General features: G+C 36.1%; 1 protein-coding gene across 2 annotated transcripts; it reads right to left on the reverse strand.

Annotated features, from left to right (window-relative positions):
- Nucleotides 1–279: 279 nt before the first annotated feature.
- On the reverse strand, nucleotides 280–26,419 carry FEZ2 (fasciculation and elongation protein zeta 2 (zygin II)). 2 transcript variants are annotated; one of them, XM_014951144.1, is made up of 9 exons: nucleotides 26,138–26,419; nucleotides 24,459–24,567; nucleotides 21,266–21,382; nucleotides 20,641–20,785; nucleotides 17,270–17,538; nucleotides 14,533–14,613; nucleotides 9,813–9,888; nucleotides 7,803–7,868; nucleotides 280–2,483 (listed from the first exon to the last, which is right to left on the reverse strand). In XM_014951144.1, the coding sequence occupies exons 1-9, from the start codon at nucleotides 26,374–26,376 to the stop codon at nucleotides 2,467–2,469; spliced, it is 1,119 nt and encodes a 372-aa protein (XP_014806630.1). In that variant the 5' UTR covers nucleotides 26,377–26,419; the 3' UTR covers nucleotides 280–2,466. The 2 variants fall into 2 exon arrangements, with proteins under 2 accessions (XP_014806630.1, XP_014806631.1); XM_014951145.1 differs by lacking the exon at nucleotides 14,533–14,613.

A 26,419-nucleotide genomic window follows, 5' to 3' on the forward strand; every position in this document is an offset into this window, starting at 1 on the left:
GTAACTTAAAATTCAATCATTTTAAAGACGCTTTGCTTCCAGAAGTCTCTATATCAAAAATTGAATGGATTTTGCTAAAAATGTATTTTTACTAAATCTCTTCTAGGGTATTTGTCAGCTACTGTTCTTGCATGGCCATTTACAGCTATCGCATGCTAAAACTAAAAAGAATAATGAAATCCATCTCCTTGAAAGAATGCAAGATTCAATAATGCATCTGGAAAAAGGATAAAAGGAAGCAAAATAGAGACTATGAAGTACACAGAACTCAGCAGAAAAGCAGATTTGCATGGTTCTTTTTATTCAAATATTTTGAGATCTGTTTTTTTATGTACATATGTAGTTATATATATATTACTTGCCACCTTTGGCAGCTGTTGTTTAATGCCAGGATTCTACATACAAGGTACACAGGTACTTTTCATAATGAAATCTTGTTTAGTCTGATGAGGGGCGAGATGCTTAGCTCACTAAAGCTGTTTCTTGTCTTTAGTGTTGGGATTTTGTTCAAGTTTTACTACCTTTAGCATTTCATAACTTTAAGTCATCCAAGATATGCTACAGCTAACAACACAAACTTTATCAAAACGTTTTGGTTTTTTTCTTCTTGTTTTTATTTTGTTCCACCTTGTCACCTCAAGCCTCAAAAGAAGATTAAAATATCTCTGAATAGAGTCTCCATTTGGAGCCGTGGTGTGTTTCACAACATATGTGTTGTTTTTTTTTTTTTAAATGGAGCAAAGCAGAGTCATCCTTTTTGCCAATTTCCAGGCATCAACAGCCAGCATCAAGCTTGTCTGTAGAACAAACATGCCATAATGAGTTCATAACACATCAGCTAAAGAAATAAACGGCAGCTTTCTTGTTAGAGAAACCTCAAATGAAGTAGAATAAAGCAACAAAAAAATTTTGTTGCATATGACACACTTAATGCAGAGAATCCATTTATTCCTGAGCAGGCTGGCAAGTATCCATTGGTGGTCAAGTGGGAGAGGGAGGAGGAAAGAATTTTAAGCTGAAAACCTTACTGAATTGAAAAAGGCACAAATGACAAAAATATCGAGGCCTTTACAAAAAAAGAAAAAAAAAAAAGAAAGCATTATGAGAGCTATTTTCAAACTAATTTTTTTTCTAATCAAGATGATTATTTGATGATGATGATAAAATTGAGTATTAAAGACGATGGTAGGTAAAGACGACACAAGGTATTTAGGAGCAAATTTCTCTTCCATTAACAAAAAGACTGAAGGCTTACAATGGAAAAAACTGTTTGAAGAAAAGATATGTTTATCTCTTCTGAACCTTATATTCCACTGCCTTCACATGTAGGGTATATAAATCTGGATGTAGAATCAAAAAGAATTCAATCTAGAAAATAGTTCCTTTTTTATTACTACTCCTTATATTTCAATCTAATCTTTAAGACTGGCAAAATTATTTGTGACAAGCATTTAATGTTGAGATTATGGGGTATATTGTTGTTTTTGTTTTTTTTTTTTTACAAGGTTTGTAAAATACATTCTCTTCTGTTTGAGTGCAGATACATCACAGAGGAGAGAGTGCATACAATTTACAAGAGATTTGTAGTAAAATTTAGAGATACACAACAACAAACATGTCAATATAATACTAACTTGGAACTCAGGTGCAAGTTTTTCAAACTGTACATGTATTTTTAAAAAGATATAGCCTTTTAAAATGTTTATATATTGAAGCATTAAGATCAACCACTTATTAAAAACAGTAAAATTATAGCAGCAATATGGGAGAATATCTAAGCCACATGAACATTAATAATTAAAATAAAAACAAATATGAAATACTACATTACAGAGATGTTTATGTTAAATAACAAGGATAGCTAACACACCAACTATTTATGCCAAACCATCAAAGAATCTGGATCTGTTAACTGTATGAACAATACTGTTGTATAGTTCAATCAAAGTTACTGTGGTAAAAGAAGTGTCAAATGCTGACTTCCATCAACATTGTTCTGGAGTGCTTCCTGGAGAACTCATTTCAATTTTTTAGTCCAAGACCCAACTATGATCCTTTTTGCATCTTTGCTATAGGAACTAAGGATGCTTTTAAATATGGATTCCTTAAAACGAGGCTTATTTTATTTACACTATTCAAAGTTTGCTTTTCCTTCCAACAACAAAATGTGCGGGAGGATTTACTACATGCTATACAATGTAAAAATAGACTTTAAAAAGCCAGAACAATGTGAATAAAACTGTACAATGTTTGTTCCCTGCTCCAGTTCATTGCACTATTAAGTTAAAATGTATGAGTTGTCATGCCCAGATGACTTACTGTAGGATCAGAAAATCCACGCACATACAGAAGAAGCAAATGCATACTGGTTTAGGTATAATGCCAAATGAAAAAATACTGAGTTATATCCACAGAAAGCGCCTCATCACAGGAAGGAGCATGGTTAATTCCGAAAGGCAGCATTCTTCATGTAGGACACAGAACTGCAAAAGAACCACAAATAGATCTTGATAAACATTACTGAAGTTAGTCTGTATAAGAATTCATTGTGTATACTAAAGCACTTAAATGTTGAATTCTACCCTATCAGTAACAAGTTAAAATCTAGAAATCAATTGAAACTGGCAATTAAGATATTATTCTCTTCTCAAAAGATAATTGACACAACCCACTAGCTTTAACTAATATTACCCAGAAATGAGTTAACTAAAGGTCATGTCTTAAACAGTGCGTTTTGAAGTGTTCTATTAGAAAACAAAACATTAAAAGGTGACGCATGCAGTTATATTTTTAAAATATGCACTGACAATTTCAGATTCTAACTCTACTTTCTCATTCTGGTGTGTGTACTTGAACCACAGGGTAGGAAGATAAGACATGTCCTTCACATGTTTCTCATTCCTGTTTCACATGTAATACACAAACCTCAGAGCAATCCAGCTTTCAAACCAGTGCTAGCACAACACAAAAGCAAATAAAGAAGTCAAAACTTCAAAGGCAAGAAAATAAATGTTGTCATCTGAAATAACTTGCATAATTTAAAAATAGAACGAGTAAATTCTTGCTTTATTAGAACAAAAATTCTGGGTTTTTAAAGCCATTACTAGAAGATTGAAAGATCAGATAAGACACAGCAAAGCAAGCTAAAGATAGAAAATGATTCTGCTTTCATGACATCTACTTTCAGAAAAAAGCCTAAAAGAAAATAATAATAGACATATTTCGTGCATGTTACTCAGTAGTAATGTATATTATTCCTAGCAGTGTATTTTTATGTCACAATTACTATTTAAGGACAATTAGAAAAGAACACAAAGCTTAGCAATAAATACATCTTAGTTTACTGTAAAGATTCATCTGATTTCAAAGGCATTTATTTTAGCTATAAATACATACTTATATATTGTTATTTATAGTTATGTTTTAAGAATGTCACAAATATTTTCACTTATATGTGTTTTGGAATTAAGGGGAAAAAAACAATTAATCTTGCAGGGGTACAGAGAATGATTTATTCAGTTTGTGTATCATACTGGTAGCATGTTGTATTCAAAAATTATACCAGCGCATTAAGTTAAATCTTCAAATTTTTTAAAAACTGGAAGTAAAAACTAATAATGAAATAATGTGTCTAGATGTGATACCAGACATCTCATCCCTAATGTTTTGATTCTGTGCACATCTACAGGCTAACATTTCATATATCTCATTGATTTGTTTTATAAGTAGCTACATTAAGGCACCCTTGCTTCCAGCAGATTTCCTCAGATATTCTTCCTTATCCTTGTAACAACAAAACTATGTAATTCCCCTTCCAAACATGCCTTCCTCAGCTTCTATTTTACATTTATTATGAGCTTCACAACAGCAGGTCCTCCCCATATTGCTCCTCTGTCTGTCCTCATGCCCCCAAACTGACTGGAGCTATTGTAAGTGTATTCACTGGTACGTGAACACAGAAAAGCTATCTGGCCAACTAGACGTTAGCTTTTAAAAGCCAATAGCCTTTAGCTCAATAAAAACAGTGGTTTCAGTCCTTCTACCTAGATGCAGTTCCCTACAGTATTTGAGATGTGCAGTTATTCTCACAACCCTTCTTTCTGTCTTGTGGGGTTGAAATTGGCAATTAGTATTTGTGAGGTTAATGAGACAGACTACGTGACTGCACTAAGGCATCTTCTTCAGAAAGCAACCTGAACTTGTGTACTTCAAGGATTACAGATACTACTACTTATTGCATTACTGTACTTAGCAAATAAATCACAATGCAGAAAGTCATTACATTACACATGCAAGAAGAAAGACTGAAAGCTTCTGTAAAAAAAAAAAAAAGAAATTCAATGGATACAGTCAATACAAACATGCTTTCATCTAAGGATATGGTACCTATTCTTGGTGCAAAACCTAAGAGCAATGCAACCACAAGATATGACAAAAATATCTCCATCTGTGTTCCCTGCTTTATAGCTTAACTCGTGCACCAGAACCTTTGCTGCTTACTTGCTTCTGTAGGTTTTTCAAAGGGAAAAACACAATGTTTTCAAAGCACATTGTATTTGTTAAATAATCAAAAAAGATCACTAGAAAGATAAGCATAAACACATTTAAATAGAGTGAACTCACTAAACTGCCAGCATCAGTCAAAAAGTGTGATTTTTAAGATCATGAATTTCAAAGCGTTGGCAGCAAATGCATTCCCCGCCCTCCTCCAAATTTCAGTTTCTACTTCATAGAATTACAGAATCATTTAGGTTGGAAAAAACCCTTAAGATCCTTGAGCTTAACCGTTCACCTGACACTAGTCTACCACTAACTATGTCCCTATGCCACAGCTTCTATAAACACCTCCAGGGATGGTGGCTCAACTGCTTCCCCCAGCAGCCTATTCCAATGCTTGATAACCCTTTCAGTGAAGAATTTTTTCCTAATATCCAATCTAAACCTCCCCTGGACAACTTGAGGACCTGTTGTCCTATCGCCTATTACTTGGGAAAAGAGACCAACACCCGTGTTCCCTAGTGAGAAAGTATAACAATATTAATACATTTAAAATATATTCAGAAAAATGTAAGCATAATTGCAAATGCTTATCAATTTCATGCTATCATCTATTTGCAAGATTGGAAAAAATGATCCTCAAAGGAACAAGAAATTAACTAATTTTAACAGAACCAAGTATCTTAAGTGATATAGTTTACACATTTCAAAACATCATTTCTTGATAAAGTTTAATAAAAATAAATGGAATCTATTCAGTGTAAGACAGTGCTGGACCACACACTAAACAAATGTAAAATGAATACAACTATCACTATACCATACCGATGATTACTACTGGGTCCAGAACTACTTATCCTCCTGGTTTTTTTTGAAAAAAATTTGAAACTCCTAAATCCTCATAATCATTTTCACTTTACCAAGACATTTTTAATGTCAGTGAAGAGAGCAGACCCTAAACAGTAGGTTGCTCCTTTAATTATGAAATTCAGAGAGTAGGTTGGAATTTCAGGTACAAAAGCTGAGCTGAAAGTTGCCTTCAAGGGGTTATTTAGAACCATCTGATCTCCCTTTAGCAAGCTTTAAAAGTAGTTTTCAGACAATAGACAGCCAGCTGGGAATATTTTGTGCCATGCAGGAAGCCTTACTGAGACTTCAGGCCAGAGGTTTTAGTGGTAGAATAAAAAGCGAAACAGATTACAACTTCAAAAACAAATGGAAGACTTTGCCTGTTCCACAGGATAAATTGACATTACAATGTAACACTGTCAGCTGAGCTATAAATATTTAACATAATCTAAACATAGCAATATGAAGCTTAGTTAGGGCTACATTGAAAGGAAGAGTAAAATTCTATGCTTGCTAGCCTGTAACTGCTTGCTGTTGTGCAAAGAGACTCACAGAAGAGCAAGAAAAGCTAAGTTCTGTTCAGTAAAGAAATCATGGCAGCTGAGGGGAAATCACCTTTTTCTTTCAGTACAAGTGATATGAGTGAGTGATTACTCTTCATACTCCAGTCATTCGTGTTTTACACTTTAGAGGCAACTGTGCCTCTAACATGAAGACCTGTTTGATCCAACACATTTAATGTGGGCATGATGTTTTTGTAATTGTCGCATCTAGCTAGTAGAACACCCCTGCTGATATTAAAGCCATGAGCACGCAGAGGACAAGGAAGGAGGGAACCTCCATATCAAATTTCCTAGATTATCCTGTCATATGTTCAACTAATTTACTTTTTATAAGCCTTCTATGCAGAAGAATTCTCCATATCCCTAAGCAGCCAGTTTCTTCTCAGTATCCTAGTAATCTGAAAGTCCTACTGTATAGCTAATCTAAAAATAAGAGAAGACTCTTATTTTTAAGAGAAGATTCTTATTTTTTCTTATAAAAATAAGAATAAAGAGCATTATTATTCATTCCAACCAGTTTCTACCAGATGTATTATGATGAGAAGCAAACAGCTTTAATTATTGACAACAGTTCATCCTCTTTTGTCGAAAATTCTTCTTCACAAAACGAATGTTTAGTGCCATCACCATTCGAAAAAGCCCTTGATCTTCAGCCTAAATGGCTCTCGGCTCATAAGCAAATACATCTGTCTAATATAAGAAGGATTCTCAGAAAGGGTAAGTAAACAATGGAGCAATCAATGGAGTCAACTGAAAGAATCTCTGCATTCTTATTCCATGTGGTAGTTCTGCAACCCTACATGAAACTTAGAAATGAGCCTCTGTCAAAGCTCTAGAATATTGCATGGCTCTGCTTTCAGATTTTCTGAAGCAAGAGCACACCTTTCATCCACAACTTTAACCCGCAAGTACTTTCAGATCTCTGCAAGATGAGAGTGATTAAAGCCTGTGTAAGAAATACAGAAACCTTCAAAAATTGTATGGAGAGAGTTAAGTCAAATGATTGTATTTGTAAAAAATAGTGAGACTTGGAAAGTATGATACAAAAAGAAGATAAAAACTTTGCAGCATATGAGCATGCAGTAAACATAATATACATTTGGGTGGCAAATAAAAAGGCATCCATCATTCTTCTGTGCATGTGTTTGTTCAAATCTTGGGAGCTTGATGCATATGCTAAACTTTAAACAATGAATATTATGATGCCATTTATATATCAAAAATTAAGTAAGAACATAAGCATTAGTAAGACCTAGGCAAAAATGAAGTCAAAAGAAAACCATTTAAACATAATTTAACAACCTGGAAACTACCTGGAGCAACTCCTTAAAACCAAGGCAAGCAGTGATTTTCAATGTCTGACATTCTATTAATACAATTGATGTATAAGATTGGAAAGTAAATCATTAGTACACAGATCTTCTAAATCAAATGTGAAGATGGTGTAACAAGTAAATGTAAAATAAATAATTTTTACCATTGGTCAGAAGTAACACTTAAAAAGAAGCTAAAAGCACTTTATCTAGCAAATCCATTATTACCATAGGCAGTCTGAATTCAGATTCTGAAAAACCTGTGCCACACAAGTTTTTAACTACACACATGTAACTTCATAAGATAGACTGCTCTGCTCCTGCTGATGTCCTTCAGCTATCCGAATATACACCACATACTTTGTTATATTATACTATCACAAACAAAATAAACACTTTTTTTTTTATGAACTATATGCTCAGAAACCTTGGACAAAATAGAAGAGAATATAAATGAGAGCTGTTTGATAGAAGGGCAACATAATTCATGAATGCTGTAGGACTACTCTTTTCAAACACACCTTGGATATACATCAAGTTAATTTATAATAAAAAAATCCCGACTAAGAAACATACTCACCCTTTAAAATGTAGTCTGTTAACAAGCTTGGCACTTTCTCACTGTCCTCTTTCATGGCATGCAGGACTAAAGTATGAAAAAAAAAAATGCAGATATTTAGTCATAAGACAACAGTCTCAAAATAAACACCATGAAGCTGTTTTAACTACTCATAGGGATAGTGCCACCACATTAGTAAGAAAACTCTCAACTAGAATATGAAAAGATGCCTGAGACACATTGAGAAACATTTTATGTAGTTAATTATTACAGTAAAATGTCATCAGTTCTAACGACAAAAAAAGCACCCCTTCCCTATAAAAAAGTCTCTCCAAAAGAAAGTCATCACATCCAAAACTAAAATAACGCTAACAACTGCTGGAGGGTTAGAAATCTTGGGTAAAAAAAAAGTATGCCTCACTACTTAATTTATTTCTTTGGTCTTCATCCTGAATCATGGAATAATGACACTTTTCTGGAGAAACAGTGCTGTGAATGATCCAATGAAAGTGCTGGTGGGATTTTTCCCCTGAAATGGTGAATGTTAGCAACTGCAGCTTAGAAAAATCTCAAATCCATGACTGAAAATGGCATTAACTTAGAATAAAGCCAAAATGCCAATTTTTGTGACTTCTGTCAAGTCAAAATTGTTCATCCTTGCATATTTCTGAAGGAAAACCATTTGGAGTAGCTCGACATACATAAGCTTGTTTGTTACTCCATAAATAAGAACAATGTCAATCCTTTATATAGTGCTCTGGACACAACTGAAATAATTAAAAGTATAGAATTATACTGAATAGCAGTATATCATAAGCTCCAATCCACTCATATAAGACTGAACTTAAGTACAAAAGGTGTTTTATTTCAATTTTTATGTAAGCTACCGAATAATACGCAGGTTCAAAAGAAAAAAAAAACCTAACAACCCCAAACACCTGTTTTACTGTCTGCCTTAACATCAGGAGGGACAGCAAATCAGAAATCTGCAACTGAGTCACAGGACCAAGTTCCAATCCGCCCACAGAGGCAATACTGTTAATAATCTTTATGGTGCATTTGTACAAGACATTTTGTTAATAAACTGTCAAACACCACAAAACATTTTCAGGAGGCTTTAACCTCTCTCTGCTTAACACTGAATTTTTGAGAATATTTTCAAGTAAAATTTAAATATGGCAAAAGGAGAAAATTTCTCTGCAGGAGTAACTACAAAATGAAAAATCTGTTTTTCCACAGAGTAAGTATGAATTACCAGCTACGGGTGCCTACTGGAGAAAAATAAAGGAAATTTAATTCCTGCTTAAAACATTTTATGTACTCCAGATTTTGTACAGTATTTATTTTTTAGTTCCAGGAAACAACCCACGAGCCTTTTACCATCCCTCAGCCACCTGTGGAATCACAAACCTCTGCTGCTGCAAAGTACCTTAAGACGTAGTTAGATCCAAAGCCCTGCAGTGAGATCTGATCAAATACACTGACGTACTCTACCATCTATTTTTAAACTGTTCCTGTAAACCTTAAATAAAGCAGATGCCATTGACTCCCAGAGATGCTCTGCTGTATTTAACAATCTTAATAATTAATTTTTTAAAATTACAACCTTATTTTTCATGCAAATTAGAATAAAAAAAAAAAACCAGACAAACACAAAACAGAAGACTTGGAACTTGTAAATAAAGCACAGCAAGCTTAAACAAGCAGGGGTAGATCAGGTACTATGAGACAGTATTGCCAAATTCTATGCCATGCAGTATTTTCCTCTTGAAGTAATGTGAGTACATTTGCTTTCTGATACATGCAAGTTTCTAGCCTTCAGGGTTTCAGAGGACAGCTAGAAAACAAACATACCATAAAGGCCCAGAAAAAAAGTAAAAACTGGCCAAAATGCACAGTTAAAAATCACGCAACTTACATACATGCCATAGGGTAAGGGGGAAAGTATAACTGTATGAATTCATTGGTTTTGAGCAACCACAGTTGGAAATACAAAGAGGAAAGCATCAAGGGGGAACTTCATATGCTCACTTTTAGTTAATGTTTGAAGATCTTCAACAGATGGAGGTCCATTTTTCTTCTCATAAGGAATGACGGTTGTTAAGTACTGTCAAATGAAAAAGAGAGTTACTTGATCGTCCCTTCATGCAATTTATGTTGCTTGCATTTTATTTTGCAAAAGTTCTAGCAATTGAAATTGCTAGCCACAAATAAAAGTTTTTCAAAAGATTGTATTTCACCAGAGGATAAGAGTCTACCTTTTCTCTCTCAAAGCTTTTATCCTAAAAGCCAACATCTATTTTTCCCTTTTTCAAACTATGTGACTACTTTAGAAGTTGTGCAACTAAATGCCAAAAAAAGTATTTAATAATTTTGAGCTTCTTAGGAGTGAAAACTTTATCTGATAGGTTTCTTTCCCAGAGCCTATGCATGTCAATAGTACAATCTTTCCTCTTCTCCCTCCAGGAGTCAATAGAAGTCCTTCATATATTGAAAGTACCTCTTGCAACCAAACAAAAGCTAGAAGAACAATCTTCCCATGAGTTCCCCCTCAAACACTACAAATGCAGAAGAACAATTTTCAAACTTGTTCTTAAAAAAAAAAGTATAAATAGCGTGCAAGTGTCACCAGTTATATCCAAAAACCAGGAAGTAATTCTTTCTTTCCAGGAAGTACATTAAAAAAAAATAAATCTTTCCAGGTAAATATTGATATTGCCTTCAAATAATTTGGGAAACTGATAACAGTAAGCTTTTTAAAAGATTCCAGAGTACAAATGATAGCAGTTGTGCAGGTGACTTGAGTGTGCAGGTTTGTAGAAGTGCTAACGAGCATTTGGAAAAATAAATAATTAAAAAAAAATTTCATACTCAGGATATGCTGTGTTTGGACAACCTCAAAACAGCCTTAGGATTTTCCAAGTGACGGGTTAACTCTTACTAAGAATGTGAAACTTTCCAAGGATTTTGACAGATCAAAGAGCATTGCCCAGTTCCAGTCACCCAAAGGTGATCTACAGTCCTCTGTCCAAAGAAAATTGGGCTGCCCCATAGATAGGTGAAAATTAAAACAGGCAACTTTGGCCTTCTGACGCTATGCACTTCCAACCAAAAGGAACAAAGCAAGCCTAATTAAACGTAAGATCCCACCATTTGGATTTTGATTTAAATTCCCAGTTTTAATAGTTGAATGTTACAACAGACTGTTTCAAATCAATGCCATTTTTCTTCTATTTACTCTTTACTGAAATCTTTGTCAGCTTCAAAAAAAACCAAAAAGGCAAAAATGTCTTAAATCTTTCAAAATTTTCATACCTGCAGTGCAACCAAGATTTATTTTCAAATTCTTGAAGCAACCCTCTTGCTCTTTTATTCAATGCATTTGGGTGACATCTTGCTTTGCAGCATACATGAATGCACATTCTTAAAGAGACTAGCATTTCAAAAGTACAGAAATCACTGGAATTCTCCCTAATGAAAAAGCTTCCTGAAATCTCCCTCAATTCAATTTTTAAGAATTTCACAGGAACTTAATTCTGGGTTAACAGCTATAAGGCAGCAGGCAAAGCAACCCTCTGTCTCTCATTCAACTTGAGAGAGACGTGGTTCTCCACCTAACAATCAGAAAGCACATTATGTCCAAGGTCTCCTTCTCTCCTAGTAACAGCACTTCAGCAGGAGTCAAGTGTAACTCAGACTCTGGTAAAGAGGTTCACTTTGCAGAAGGAGATTCAGTGTTGCCAAATGCAGCTACAACCATTGCCATGTTTAGAGTGGGATCATGCACCTCACACCCAACCATATCCTCTGCCTAAATGCCAGATGGACTCAGTTCCGTGTCACTTAAGGGAACCTACTGTACCTTATGGAGACTCAGGGTGCTTCTCTCCCTGCCTTTTCCTATTGCATTTTTTCACATCCACTTAGCCCCGCAGAGGAAAATATCTTGATGCTTCTTAGGAAACAGCCAATTTTCAATTTCTTTTCCACCAGATGTAACTAACAGGTATCATTAGATAACTGCACTCTTAGTAAAATTACCAGAACCAATAGCTATATCTAAGGCTGTTAAATCTGCAAATGTGAGAGATAAAAGTAGATCTACTAACTCAGAAATCACATCTCAGGCTGTCATTTCCAGCCTTCAGAATGAAGTGGCATTCTACCCTTCATCTAGACAATAAATTAGCAGGACATGCTTCACTGCGCCAAATACCAATATTCCCTGTTTTCCTTCTTCTGTAAACTCCACCTTCCAATTTCCCCCCCTAATAGTAACAATAATAATTTAAATAAATAAATAATTTCTTAAGTTTCCAGAAATCATCTTGTTTTCCTCAACAAGACTTTGCTGCTGTAACAATAAGTCTCTATAATAGCACCATAAGAACTCATTCCCTGAATTGCTGTGTGAAGGATAACATAATATAACATATTATGAAAAGGAAGAAAAAAGGACTAGAGTGCAGCTTACTGACAAACCCAAATGTTAAGTCTACTGTGACGTCTAAATTTTTGAATCAGATTAGACAATATGGTAAACAGCAATTCCCACTGCTATTTGTAATCACCCATAAAAATCAAAATTATGATGACCATCTTGAATTTTCTTTTGGAATACCATCACATAGCGAACTACCAATATTTCCATGACTTTTATGCAGTTGGTGTTTTTTCCAACTGCATTATCAGATGGGAACAGGTAGTTCCCACTGAAAACTTCTCTCCAAACCTTGAAAAATTCCAAATAATTTTCACTTATGTCTCAAACACACACACACACAAGAGGACTCTTCCCTGCTAGCAGGAAACACCTGAATGTGAGTTTATAATGAAATAAACCCTGAAAAAACACTGAAATGAGTATTCAGAGAGCAGCACTAAGCAACTAAGCATCTGATACTTTTTCTCCTTTGCAACTTGCTGCAATAACATGATGATACCAAAATTTTAAAAGCGGGGCCAGGTTTGGTAATGTGACAACAACTGAAAAAAAACAAACCAAAAAATTAACGCCATAGAAAAATACATTTCCAGAACTAAATCAGAACAGAGCTGGTATCTCTCCTACCTTCCTATCCTATTTTTCATTTTAAGTTCTTGTTATTTCCATAATTGGCTTTAGGACACAGGAAGGAAAAAAAAAATAACCATAACTTTGCTAAGAAGGATATAGTATAAGATAGATCAGGGGAAAAGTATGATCAATATGAAGAATAACATTAGTAAACTACCTCAAAAAACAACTGGAAGGGTTATCCAATCAGTGTTATTGTTAATACATGATTATGCTACTTATGTCTAGAAAGTCAGGAAGCAGTCAAAAAAAAAAAAGTGTATTTGAATAGAGATAGTCATAAAAAAGAAGTCTTTTAACCAAAAGTAAGAAGGGCTGGCATAACTAAGTATGTCCACTTTACGAAACTACATGATATTTAAAATAGCTAGAGATACCGGTAAACAGCTGTAATTTATTATTACATAGTAAAGATAGCAAAGAAAAATCCCCAGCACATCTATTGCTTTACCAGTATTGAGATAACATAGAGTGATAAAAACTCTGTTAGGTAAGCTCTATGTGTGTTTCCAAGATCCCCAGAGCTGCAGAGAAACAGCTGAATCTATGTATTCAAAAACTCTCATACCTGTACCTTGCTTAAGAAAGACTGTAAGGTCATTTCTAACCTCATGATTCAGAACTGACTTGGGAGGAGTTGATTTACCTCCTGAACTCCTCTGTAGGATAATCCAGTCATCTTCCAGACAAAAGTCTAATCAGCCAGGACTTCTAAACTACCCGGCACTTTATTGCCTCAATGGACTTCTCACTGGAAGCAGGTGGAGGGCGGAAACCAGAAAAAAAAATAAAAATCTAACGCACTCCTTAGACAACTGCATGAACTATAATGGGTGGGTATGAATTAAATAAGGTGAAACCCCAATATTTTGTAACGTGCCAAAAGCCTAAAGAATAGTATAAGCATTAACCAAAATACAGAATGCATTTAATAAGATACATACTACAGTTTTGAAACAAACCATTAAGCATTACTTCGAAATAAAGCATAAGAATCGTGCTACTTAAGTGTGACATCTACAGCAATAACCACTGAAGCTGGGCCTCTGTGCTGTATATTTCAACATTCAATAGTCAGGGAAAAGGCACAAAGTTGCCTATGGCTTATTTATTTTACATCAGTAATCTGCATTGCACACATTTGGCAGCTTTTAACATCACACAGTTTCCAAAGGCAAAAAGACACACAACAGAGTCGATGCGTTTTCGAGATGCTACTCTGCTTTTAGATAGATCAGCTCTGAACACTGAAGAAAAAAAGAAAACAAAACCTGTTTTCAGTTGGAGATATTACCCAAGTCCTTAATGCTGAAGGCTGAAATGTTATGTCTAACTTGACACGTATTCTTCAATTGTATATTAGATTTTTACAGACAGGCAATGTATTTGAAGCATGCATTACGCCAAAACAGACTTTTAGTCTGGGGTAGGAAGTCAGCATTGTTATTTCAGTGCATCAGCATATCAAGTCCTGACTGTCACGAGCTGTCGAGGAGAGAAAGGGACTGTAGGCTGCTCAGAGTTCTGAGGCAGGGGGAGTACAGATTCCAACATTTTTGCCCTATTTTTTTCCTGTCTCAGCATTTATCTTCAACTACTGTCTGTTTTCAAGATCTCAGCTCCTACCGAAAGTGCAGGCAAACAATGAGGAAAAGAGAGAAGAGAGCCCAGCACCTGTTTCTCTCCACCTGAGTTTCCAAACGTGTGGCGGAAGCCATTCTGTATGACATTTGAGATCCCTTCCATGCTGAAGCGCTAAAAGTAGTGAGAACATAGCAGAAAGAAAAAAAGGGACAGAGAAAAGTTCAGAAGACTATTAATTGGCATTTGTCAAGACTATAAAAGACGAATGACAAAGACAAGCTCTAAGATGTATTTCAGCACATTTCTATTTTTTCATTCATATACTTAATTTTCTATAATTAAAAAGCAAACCTTATGATGGCAGTTAAGTAGATGTACATCAAAATTTAATCAAACAAAATCTTCACGCTGCAGATTCAATAATGAAGACTTGCCTTTTAAGGCTGTTTCATTTTGAAATGTAAAAAATAGTATTTTTGAAAGGTTAGTTCACAGTAAAATCTCCTTTAAAACTTGTGTTTGAGCAATGTACTTTTAGAGACACTGCTGGTACCAGTTTTTCAGATTTTAAGCACCTACTAAAAACACTGTTCAGAGATAGTAATTTTCAGGTCTACCTCTTTAAAACATATTATGCTTTCATGCTTACTTTCCCACAACTGAAACAAATAGCTATCTGTATTCCCCATTTTTTTGGTAATACAATATATACACGATTAGTTAATGTGCCCATATTAATTTCCAGCTCTGTTACATGGAATCTAAGTACAGAAAAAGTAATGTATAATCCAACCACATTTTTTTCTTTAAACTTTGTAATCCTTTTTGCTTGCTGGAGACAAGTTAAAAAAAAAAAATCAAAACAATTTTGATGTGTAGCATGAGATCAAGAATCAGCAACTGACAAGAACACCAAAAGAAGAAACTGTCAAGCTGCTGACACAGGGCAGTAGGATGCCCACACCTCAGCACACTTACCTGACTGTATTTCTTTATGGGTGAGGGAATAAAATGTGCTGGAATACAGTATTCATTTGCTTTCTAAAGCGCAATGAGGTCAGTAAACAGACACAGATGTTGCCAAGCCATCTTAAATCTTTTAAGATATCCTACTTAAAAGAACTGGTATCTTCAAGCCTTGACTATTTTTAATTACTACCCAGTGTCCTTGTGAGAGATGTAAAAGTTTTAGAAGTAGAAGAAAGTGATTTACCCAAAGCCTGTATCAAGCACAAAGAATTAAAACCTCTATTTATTAAAATTTAATTATAGTATCTACAGGAGAATTGATTTTCTTAGACTAGAAAATTTAACCCTACTTTCAAGCTTTGTATTTAAATGAGACTTCATTATAGTTTTAGTTAATAAAATTATTAATTTATATATTATTAACAGAAACTCATTCTTCACAAGGTTACTTGAACATACTATCTATGCACATTCTCAGCACTTCCTTAAAACAAGAAAAGACAAATCAGAAAAAAATAAAAAGGAACACAGACGGAAAGAAGCTAGCACCTCTTTCTAGGAGAAGGCTCTCAAACCTGTAGTTGGTGATAGTGAAAGCCACTTTCTCAAAGGAACCACACATACACAGCCTACAGTCTTACTAGGGAGCTAGTTTGTTCAATCCTTCTCAGAAAGCAATCTGACACATCTATATCTCAAAGCAACCAAATATGAAAATGTCTTATACTGGGATCACATACAGTTATACTTGAAAGCATCATTCAAGACTCTGAACTTGAAACTGACCAGAACAGCTTATGAACGACTTGACTCCAGTTTCCAAACCAAATAATTAATTTTCTTTCTAGTTAAAATTTGAACTTTTCACTCTGCTCTTGCAAAGTCATGCAACTTTGAACTGTTTTCCAAACATATACTTTCTCAGAATTCCATTAGAACTTAGCTATGTAAGCAAAAGGTGACTTTTCATTAGATGGACAAGATCAGAACTCCACTGAGTTATATCAGAGGTATCTTATTCTTGTAAGTTTAGAAGTAGAATCTGAAGAATTAACATTTCATTACAAATGCTTATTTCTTATGTTTGAAAAACAAACCCAAAAACCTTCTGATGTCAATCTGAAGCATTCTTTCTGGGACTTAGCCAAGACCTACAATCCATTAACCACACTTGTACATCCTGTAAGAGACTCTTAAAATTCTTACATTGATATCCCGCTTAAATAATTTAAAATTACACCAGACAGGTAAAAAAAGAAAACAAAATTGCACTGACAAGATAATAACCTAATTCCTTTCACTCTCTGCCTCCTATTGTTCAAACTCTGTTTGAAAGACATTTTTCCTTTTATTGCTATGTTCTGTGAAGAAGAAACCAAATTATCTCCTCCCTGTACAACCGCATTACACTTTGGCCTCACCCCTGTCTCTTGCTGGACATAGCAGCTCTGCCACAGGTTTCAAGAAACTGAGGGTAAGACTTTTACTTCTTCCCTACCTAGATACAAACATAGCAATAAATATCTGTACAACCAGACCAACAATAATACTGCATTTCCTGTAAGACTAATGGTGGTACACACATACTAAAATTACACAGTGAAACTAAACAGATACATGAGTTTGCCTACTGACAACAGAACATACAACAGTGCATCCAAAGACAATATTTTTTTGTGACTGTGAAAAAAAATAATCTCCACCGGAAGCGCCTAAGACTTGTCTGCAAATGAAGGCAGGGAAGCAGGTGTACCAGGTATCCTGATATAATCTATGACTACTACTTCCCATAAGGAAAAAAAAAAAAAAGCACCAAAAATTATTTTGAATGGGTAAATAGTTATAAAAATTTTCTTACTGTTCCAGGCATATGACCTCTTTCTTGTTTGCCATTTTGAGGACTACCATTTTTCAGCTTCTTTTTCTTCTTTGCTGTTTCTTTGTGTTCTCTCTGCTTGTTTTGTACTTCAATGAGGACAGAAATGAAGCTGTTTTTCACTTCTTTCTCGAACTCCAACTCATCTCGTAGAGCCAACTGCTGTACCAGTTCCTCAGAATAATCCTTAATAGCAGTCTCAATTTCTTCTAGCAGTTCGTTTAGCTCAGCAACAGACAATCTTTTTACTCCTATAAATAGTTCATATAAAAAGTAAATTGTCAAGATTTTACGCATGAGAATACTTGTGGGAATTACAAGAAAAAAGTACTCTTAAATTTTTCAAAATAAAAAATTCAATTCTAAAATTATACAGAACAAAACAATATTCCTGAAAGAATAAACACATCACAGAGGCAACTACATTAGCAACAAGAAGACTGTCAAGCTTTCATCCTATTTGTGAGAAATCTGAAATAATCTGCGAACGTGAAGACCACGTTGCAGTTAAGGAAGCTGAAGTAGGTGTTAAACTTCTAATACTGAATTTCCATCTACACTCACTGTTCAAAATAAAAGGTCTCCATATTTTCTGACACAATCATCAACCCCTCCAGGTTTGCATTTTAAAGGTACTGTTGGGTCATGTGCTACAGATAGTGAAATTATGACCAAGAAGAATGTTTTAAGGCTTGCTTGGGTTAAAAGTGAGCACAATGAAGACGTTCCCAATTATGTCTGACACACCCAAGAAGCTAGTCCAGCATCTGCTATGTCAAAGAACATAATTTTCATTGGCATTTGAGAAATGGCTAGCCCTGGTTACACTGAAGAGTACAATCTATTTAAGGACACTGAAGATTATTTGGTTACATCAAATTAGTCTAGTAAATCTTATGTCTAAAAAAACTGTTATAAGTGAAAGTGCCTATGGACAAGTGTTGAAAAACACAGATAAGCCCACGAATCACAAAAAAGTATAGATCTTCAGAAGTATCAAATTGAAATGTGATTTTCTCTCTTAAAGTACAGCAGGGAAAACTGATTGGAGAAAGTTCCTCATCACTGATTTACTAAAGAAAAAGCAATGCAACCTGTAAAGGTAACTGCCTGGCAATGAGCCACAGTTTTTCAGAATAGCTAAGGTCTTAAACTCTGTTCAAACAATCTAACAGTACTACATGATTAAGGATCTAGGTTTCAAATAGTCTGAACCATCCATCACTTATACTGTTGCTTAAGCTATTCTAAGTATGCCTCTACTTTAGCACACATCTTGGCTGTGCTCACAGTCATTGCACGTACCACAGTAGGTCTTGCCACAGCAATAACTTTTTGCAAAGTCAACTCTGGTTGTCAGCAACAGCAAACAGCAACATCAACTCAAACTTAAGCAGGGGGAAGAACAGTAAATTCAGCAACAAGATTATCTATCTGGTGCTCTCTGGGTGCAAGTAACAGCATAGGCATTACAGTCTGTGAAACCGAGCATACTCTGTAGTAAAAACTAATATAAGTAAGTTCCATATGCATTCAGTACAAGCCACAGTCTAAAAAGTATAGGTTGCACCACTATTTTTTTTTTGTGAAAGAAGACTAGACAGAGCACTAGAGAGTCCCAACATTTAAGAACCAGCTTCACAGCCTAAGAAACAATTGTTCCAAAAACACAGGAGCAGACTACCCAACTGCAATCCTGAGTGGTTTATGATAGATCAGTTATTGTGACCAAAGCCTACAAAAGGGCTACACAGGAACTACTCAGCTGACACAGGTGAGAGAAGTCAGAGTAATTCAAATGCAGAAAATTACTTGTAATAAATCTTAGACACATAGGCTAAAGGACTCACCTGTGTAACCAGAGCTGTAACTGGTTTTATTTTTAAATACATTGTCTTAATACAAGTCTTTTCCTAGTCAAGAAAAAAGTCAATACAAGCTTGGATTTCCTGCTCTCAATCCTAAAAATTAGCACCTCTGACTTGTATTATAAAGCCAGACAGATTCTAGCAAAACTCTGCAATAACTTCAGAGAGATGCAGACTAATTCTGAAGTAGCTTGATGCAGAAAAGAAGGTAGCAAGAGTTTTTGATAAAATAGTGACAGGAAAGACATGAAAGCAGATTCTGAGAAGCTGGTGAAGCAAAGTTAAATTATCTGCCAAAGTAACTCAAGGCATCATTTGGTCAAGGCTAACCTTTAAACCATGAGGATGCAACAGACAAGATGAACTCCTGAGGCAAAGCAAAATAAATATGATATGAAATACCAAGCAAGCTTGATTAGATCCAAACCTAAGGACATATGGAACTGTCAGAAAAGTAGGAAGCCCTGCTGTGCAGGATATACTTTGCTTTCACATTCCTGAAATTTATGTGTTGAGACAGCTAACAGTTCAACCATGAAAATGGAATCTCCTCCATAAATCTGAAGTCTAGCAGAAACTCTAAGTCATGTCACCAAAGGTCAGTGCCACCATCCAGTTTTCTGGATCTTCTACAGAATTTATATTGCTGAGCCAGACCACATCAAAGAAAGCACCAAACTTTGTGAGAGGGACCAAAGTAGAAGGATCATCTACCAAATATTCTTTCTGTTCCTATCGTCTTCTAGAACTGATTTGGATAAGTACCCAAATAAAACAGATTTGCATCACAAAAAGGTTAATCACAGGTTTCTTTTACACACAGGTCAACTTACTACAGTGAAATTATACATGTAATTTCTCCTCTCCTTTTGTACAGGGAAGAATATTTCATTTGAGTTTTTTTGAAACTTTTAGGCTTTTTGAAGAGCAGTGGAAGGGGGGCGGGGAGGAATATGTAAGGTCCTTATAGGAAAAAAAAAGGGCAACAGTTGCCTTATTTTTGTGTTACTGTGAATCAAGATATGTTGTACTGACTGAAACAGTACCAAAGAAACACCATTTGCTTTATTCACCGCATAGCTTTCAAGAACATTAGCTAATTTTAAAACACAGTGTACTGGTCTCAAGAAAGTGTCTCAATTTAAAAAACTTAAAAAAGAAATTAATAAACCTTAATAAAAATGACTGACCTATAATTTTACCTATGAAGGGACCTCATCCCAGTGAATCAAGCTTTAGCATATTTACTTTAATTTGAAATTCTATAAAGTTTTTACTTTTATTCTAAGTTATGAAAGCTGACAAAGATAAGTCTTCTATTTAAGTTCTAAACCTAGTTTATTCTTTCAGGGCATTTTTGAAAATATTTTTGAATGCAGGTATTTCATAAGAACGTCTTGCTATAAATCAAACACATGGCAAACTTACCCTTTAAACTATCTTCAATAAAAGTTAAGAGTAAAATACTAAATAAATACCACTTACTCTCTTCATAGCTATTGTTGGTACTGGATCTCTTGAGCGTCTGAATTTCCTGGGAAAGTATGGAGAGCCGATCTGATTGGGTGGGTGTTTCATCATCTTCTGGATCAGGTGATTCCTGCATCATTTCCTCTATTTCTTCAATCACCTTCAAAAAATGAAAACCCTTATGAAAAATCTCCCGTGCAAAGAGAAACAGCCTGCAATTTGAAGTAAAGCTGCTAAGAGCTTAAGGGTTTTTTTTTCTTACTTTCAATTAGCGAAGATGCTGCCAGATGAAACTAATACCAAGACTGGATTGAGGAGAATCAACAAAATCATACTGACATTTCCTCCCCATCCTAGCTCTCTGAGAGTAAGCATACCCTTTCAAGGTAGTATTTCTGATTAATTCATGGTAACAAATATATAAAGATTTCAAAGACCCTGGACTATCAACCTAATCTGAAGCACTGGAATACTTTTCAAATTTTAATGACTTAGTAATATCTCACACATTATTATGACCATAAATAAAGAACAATCAAGAAGCATAGCTATGGTAAACAGCAAGACAGAAGAACAAAAAATAATTACAGACTAAAAGAAAATACCACATCAACACCACTGCCTTTGCTGAACGCTTTACCTGCTCTGCTGTGAAGAGTGGTTCATCATTGATGCAGGAAACAATGATAGAATGCATATCCAACTGTTCTCTCAGCTCTTCGTCATCTGACAGATCAAGGTTCAAGTTATCATTTACCTAGAAAGGATGACAATATTTATATAAATCCATATACACATTTGTGTGTGTATGTATCTAAAAAATACATGTACATATATAAAAAACATAACGGGAACTAATATTGCATTTTAAGAATGAAACTGATTCCTTGCCCATAAAAAATGGAATCAATGATTCCTGCTGCCAAATACGTGGAAACTGTAGTATCTTAACAAATTAAATCAAAACTGCAACTGGAGACAGTTAAAACAGCTGTCAGTCTTTACATTCTTTAAATACCCTCACCATATAAAGATCATATACACAATGACATGCAGATATCTGCACGGAAGGCAGTCAGTCCAATGTAGATACTGAAATCTTAAATGAAATCAGACATTTGTCAGTGTGGGGTGAAAACCTACCTATAATCTCTAACATTACACAAATGTGTTATTTTACGTGCTTTTATAGTTCTACTTTTTCACATAATAAAAAACATGAAAAACAGAACATAGTTATCACTGTAGATTATTTTAAAATTATATCCTTGAATATCTCAGGGTCTTATCAAAAAGAAACAGAAGTAATGCTGTTCCCACACATATACCATCAAATTATACTCATCCTTCAAATCCAAAGGTGGACATATAGTAAAAGAAAAGATTTACATGTATTTTACTCTCATATAGTGATATATTCTAGTTTATTTACAAAATTGTTTGCTTTTCCTGCACTTTGTCTGTTACTAGATTCCAGCCACACCAACCTAGAAAAGATCCCCAGCTCCCAAAAGCTGCAACCCTCAACCTTTGACATTTTGAGCTCAATTGCTTTAACTGATCTTTGGGCTATTTTACAAGCATTATGACTAGCTGTATGAAGTCCTTGGTCTCATCATATGAGTTTTCAATTTATGTTGTAATCCCTCTGATTTTCCCAGTTTCTTCAGAAACCTTAATATTTTTCAGATTCATTTTGAAGGTGCTACTGATATCCCCTGATAGCTACAGTCTACAGGGGGAAACATAAAATTTGCATTTTTTCAGCCGTCAGAATGAAGTCAAATGTTCACAATTTTTTCCAGAATCTCAATTCCAGTAATTATGCAGTGACAGGGTTCCCTAAGAAAATCTGTTCACCTACCACACAGGTACATCCCAGTTTTGACATTCCTTTAAGTCTGCAGTCTTCAAATGTTTTTCCATGTATACAAGATTATGACAAAAACCAAGGGATAGTAAGCAAGTATAACAGTTTATCCAGAAGGTCAGCTTCCCTTCCTGACATCTCCAGAAACAATAGTATGAGAGACTATCAAAGTATATTCTGATAATAAACCACCTAAAGCAGCCCAAGCTAGAGCTGATGCCAAAAGGATCACCTGGCCTTCCACCCAGCCATGCTCCATGCCTTTTTCTGTCCTCACACTCCTACCAGGGAACAACCTGCTTAAAAGTAATCTAACAAAAATAGAATAAACAACCAATTGCGTAATCCTGTTCTTTGTACCACTGTACAACACTTCTACCCAACTCTTTCTTTTACCATCAGAGCTGCATAAAAGCGTTCATGGATCTGTGATGTGAAACAACTGAGATTAGATGAATCAGCCTCATTCACCTTACACTTTTTTCCTACTAAAACAGGAAGAGAAATACTTTATGCACAAGTCCAACAGCATATTATTAGTTTCAAACGCATTAAGGAAGTGTTGCTTAGCTGTTAGTATTCATTGTAAGAAAGTTAAAACAAGCTACTAGCTGGTCCATATGTGCTGTCGCATATCCAGAAATAATTCTGAAACACAGAGAAGTAGAAAAGAAGTATGTCAAACACTCCCTAACAGATGGGCTTTACACATTAAAAGACATGCCAGGTGGAGTGAAAGCTAAAAAAACTTGAGATATGTTTAATCTATAAACTGATTCTCCTTTTACTGGCAGCATACCTGATTCTTTCTAATCCATCAACACCGCTTTATATTTTTTTATGCAGTTCCTTCATAACTTCCTGCAAAGAATTAAAAAAACTATAAAAAACATTTGTTTATATTGTACCCAGCTCCTTATCAAGGAATCTATTGGCCTTCTAGTCCATTTTTCAGTCACACAACTAGGTCACAGCATGGGGGGGTCATAAGTCTTTTCATTTTAAATGTAAGGATTTAATTACTCTAAAACCACTTAGAAAATCTGAACAAACACTCTAAAACACAAGTCAAATTCAAGGCATAATCATCAGACTCAAATCAAGAAAGCTCCAAGTTGCCATCTTCCCCTGCTGAACCCCAAAGTATCCTCTTCAGCAGAACAATCTTTGTTCCTGTCACAGTAAAAAGTAGCTGTGGATTATATAATGGATGGCAGAAGTCAAAGCATTACCCTAGTCCCAGGTTACACACACAGGTATTTTTACAACATGATTCAACTTCACTAAGTTTAAAAGATAAGCCACTGGTTTCCTCAGAAGACATGGGAGATGAGAATTCTTCCTAGCTTTTCTTCCTGACGCGTTTTAATCTACTTTTAAGAAGATAAGAGGACAACCCTTTCTGTAAAGCTCTCTGAAGCTCTTCATTCTCATTCTCTGCTCCCTCCCCAGACAACTATTCTACTTGTTAAATAAGAAAAACAAAACAAAACAAACTCTTGCACTCTAGTGTCTCCTGGGTCACTTTTCCTGCAAAAGAAGCCACATCAATTGTCACCTGAATACAGAATGAGATGAACTTAAAAAAAGTCAACACTGGATTTACTACATCAGAATACTCCTGCCTCTTTCCTCCCTTACCCAGAATAATTTTCAACATGAAACAGACAGCAGAAAGATTTTATGTGAAACACGTTCTCATTTTACAATTTTTTCTATTGTTCTCTGGTTCCAATGAACATCCATCTAAAACTAACCCTGAATTATTCCAACCCAAGGACATGCAAACATATATCAAACACGTTTGACTTTTTGATTTTTAAAAGCCTCTCATGTACCTCCAAGTACTAAAAATATTTTAAGCTATTTAATAATAACACTCTTTTATACAAATGCAAATTGTTTTATTTCCCTGCTGAGTATAAAAGATCCAAAGAGGGTATTTCTGCTGATCAGAACTTACCCCTTTTTCTGAAAGATTCAGTGTTGGCAAGTGCAAAGCTCTGGTGTGGGAAGATTTCCAGTCAACAGGCATTACGTTACCATAATTATCAGTCAAAGCATTCCAAATCCTGAAGAGAGGAATAAAAGAACAAAACCACAGACCTTAAAACAAGCAGGAACTGATCAGCAGTAAACATATTTGTAATTATAATAGGTTTCTATCAACAAATACCTTTTCATCCCTAAATACTCATTTACAAGTTACTGAAAATATTTTTATAATGTTTTGAAGCTAAGAAAAAACGTTTTTGATAAAATTTACTTCCCTTTTTAAACCATCAATATATACACAGTGATGAAATAATATGATGAAGAGAGAGTTCTATTACTAATTACATAATCATACTCAAAATCTTCATGGGGGGGTGGATGAGTCCTTCCTTTAACAAAATTTGAGCTCAGCTATAAATTCTTCTCCTAGTGTTGTTCCTGTTCTCCTTGCCTTTTGTGTGTTAAAACCAGGAATTAGCAAAGGCTGAGTAGCAAATTCTGAGCCAAATCTTTTTTTTTTTCTTTCTTCCCATTTATCACACAAGAATGAACAAGTTATACTAAAATTCTGCAAGAATTTTGCTTTATCCAGAAGCCCTCCTGCTGAGCTCAGCCCACCACTCTTGTCTACAGTTGGTCTTGATTGTGTCTACAGTGTACTACCTCTCTAGCTATGCTAGCGGCTTGCATATGCAGCCCTATTCTGCTATACCAGTTCAGATTTTGGAACAGAGCAGCCCTGTTAGCAGGTTCCTGCCTCAACTCAGCTAACAAACCCTGCCTCTAAGCGCTATGCTGTGGGTGCATGTTTGGAGCGGTTGCCTAGCTAGGCTCAGAGGAATGGCTGAGCCAGACAGAAGGGCAGACAGAGCCTCATCACTGCCCAACATGTCTCTGATTCATGGTTCTCTGAACTTACCTCACTGTTTATACCATAGATATCTAGTCTTTTACTAACAGGTTTTTTTTTATTTTGCTTAGAATAAGACATACTATTTAGTTTCCTCAAAGTAAAAGAAGAACTGCAGTATTTTTAATGAAGATAAGCAGACTGAAATTTACTATAAAATAACAGATATGAATACTTGTAAAATAATGTCAAAGACAAGAAAGTAGCACAGATCAAAAGGTGCTATTGCTTAAGGGAAGAAACAATTATCCCAGTTGCAACCAAGATTCTCTTCTCCATCTGCTTTCTGTACTTTGCACGCTTAATTTCAAACACTGAAACAGTGGGCATTTTTGCAAGAGGCTAAACAAATACTACCCTCTGTCACTCCGTATTTCGGAACAGCAACTTTTTCTCGCCCAGGAGGCCCTGGGACGCGCACACGCCTCCCTGCCGGTCAGGGAAATAGAAGCTGACGGCCGGGTGTCAGGCAGGGCGCCGCGGGCGGGGAAAGGCTTCACCTCCCGCAGCCCACAAGCCCCGCTGGCACTCGGCGAGAGAAAGGCCCAAGCCAGAAGGCCCCGGGGGCAGCGCTGCCGCCGGACCGGGCTAGTGACCCACGGAGACCGGCCCGCCCGCCGCCTCCGCACCCAGCCCCGGCCATCCCCTCAGGCCGGGCCAGGCCTGCTTCCCCGAGCGGCCCAACCACCGCCGCCCCCTCTCCCTGACTCCCCCCCGACCCCCGGGCCTGCACTCACTCGTCGTCCTGCAGGGCGCTCTGCTCCGTGAGGGGCCGCAGCGGAACGCGGCTCTCGCCGCCGCCGCCAGCCCGGGCCTGCGGGGGCTCAAAGCAGAGGGACAACTTCGCCACCAAATCCCCGCCGCCGCCCCAGCCACCTTTGTCACGGGCAGCCTCGGGGCCGCTCCCCGCCGAGGGCTGGAAGCCCGAGAAATCTTGCCAGTCCCCCGGGTCTCGCTGGGAGGCCGCCGCCGCCATAGCTGCCGCCGCAGCCGGAGACGCCGGCCCGCGCGCCCCCGCC

Source organism: Calidris pugnax, unplaced genomic scaffold (genome assembly GCF_001431845.1).
Source record: "Calidris pugnax isolate Ruff unplaced genomic scaffold, ASM143184v1 scaffold24, whole genome shotgun sequence".
Taxonomy (NCBI): Eukaryota; Metazoa; Chordata; class Aves; order Charadriiformes; family Scolopacidae; genus Calidris; species Calidris pugnax.

Bases quoted from the DNA above. Each gene is read 5' to 3' on its own strand.
- FEZ2 (XM_014951144.1), bottom strand. From the start codon at position 26,376: ATGGCGGCGGCGGCCTCCCAGCGAGACCCGGGGGACTGGCAAGATTTC. The intron at 20,786-21,265 runs GTAAAGCGTTCA...CATTTTTTGAAG, and splicing joins CACTCTTCACAGCAGAGCAG to GTGATTGAAGAAATAGAGGA. The intron at 9,889-14,532 runs GTGCTGGGCTCT...TTCATTTGACAG, and splicing joins ACTCAGGTGGAGAGAAACAG to TACTTAACAACCGTCATTCC.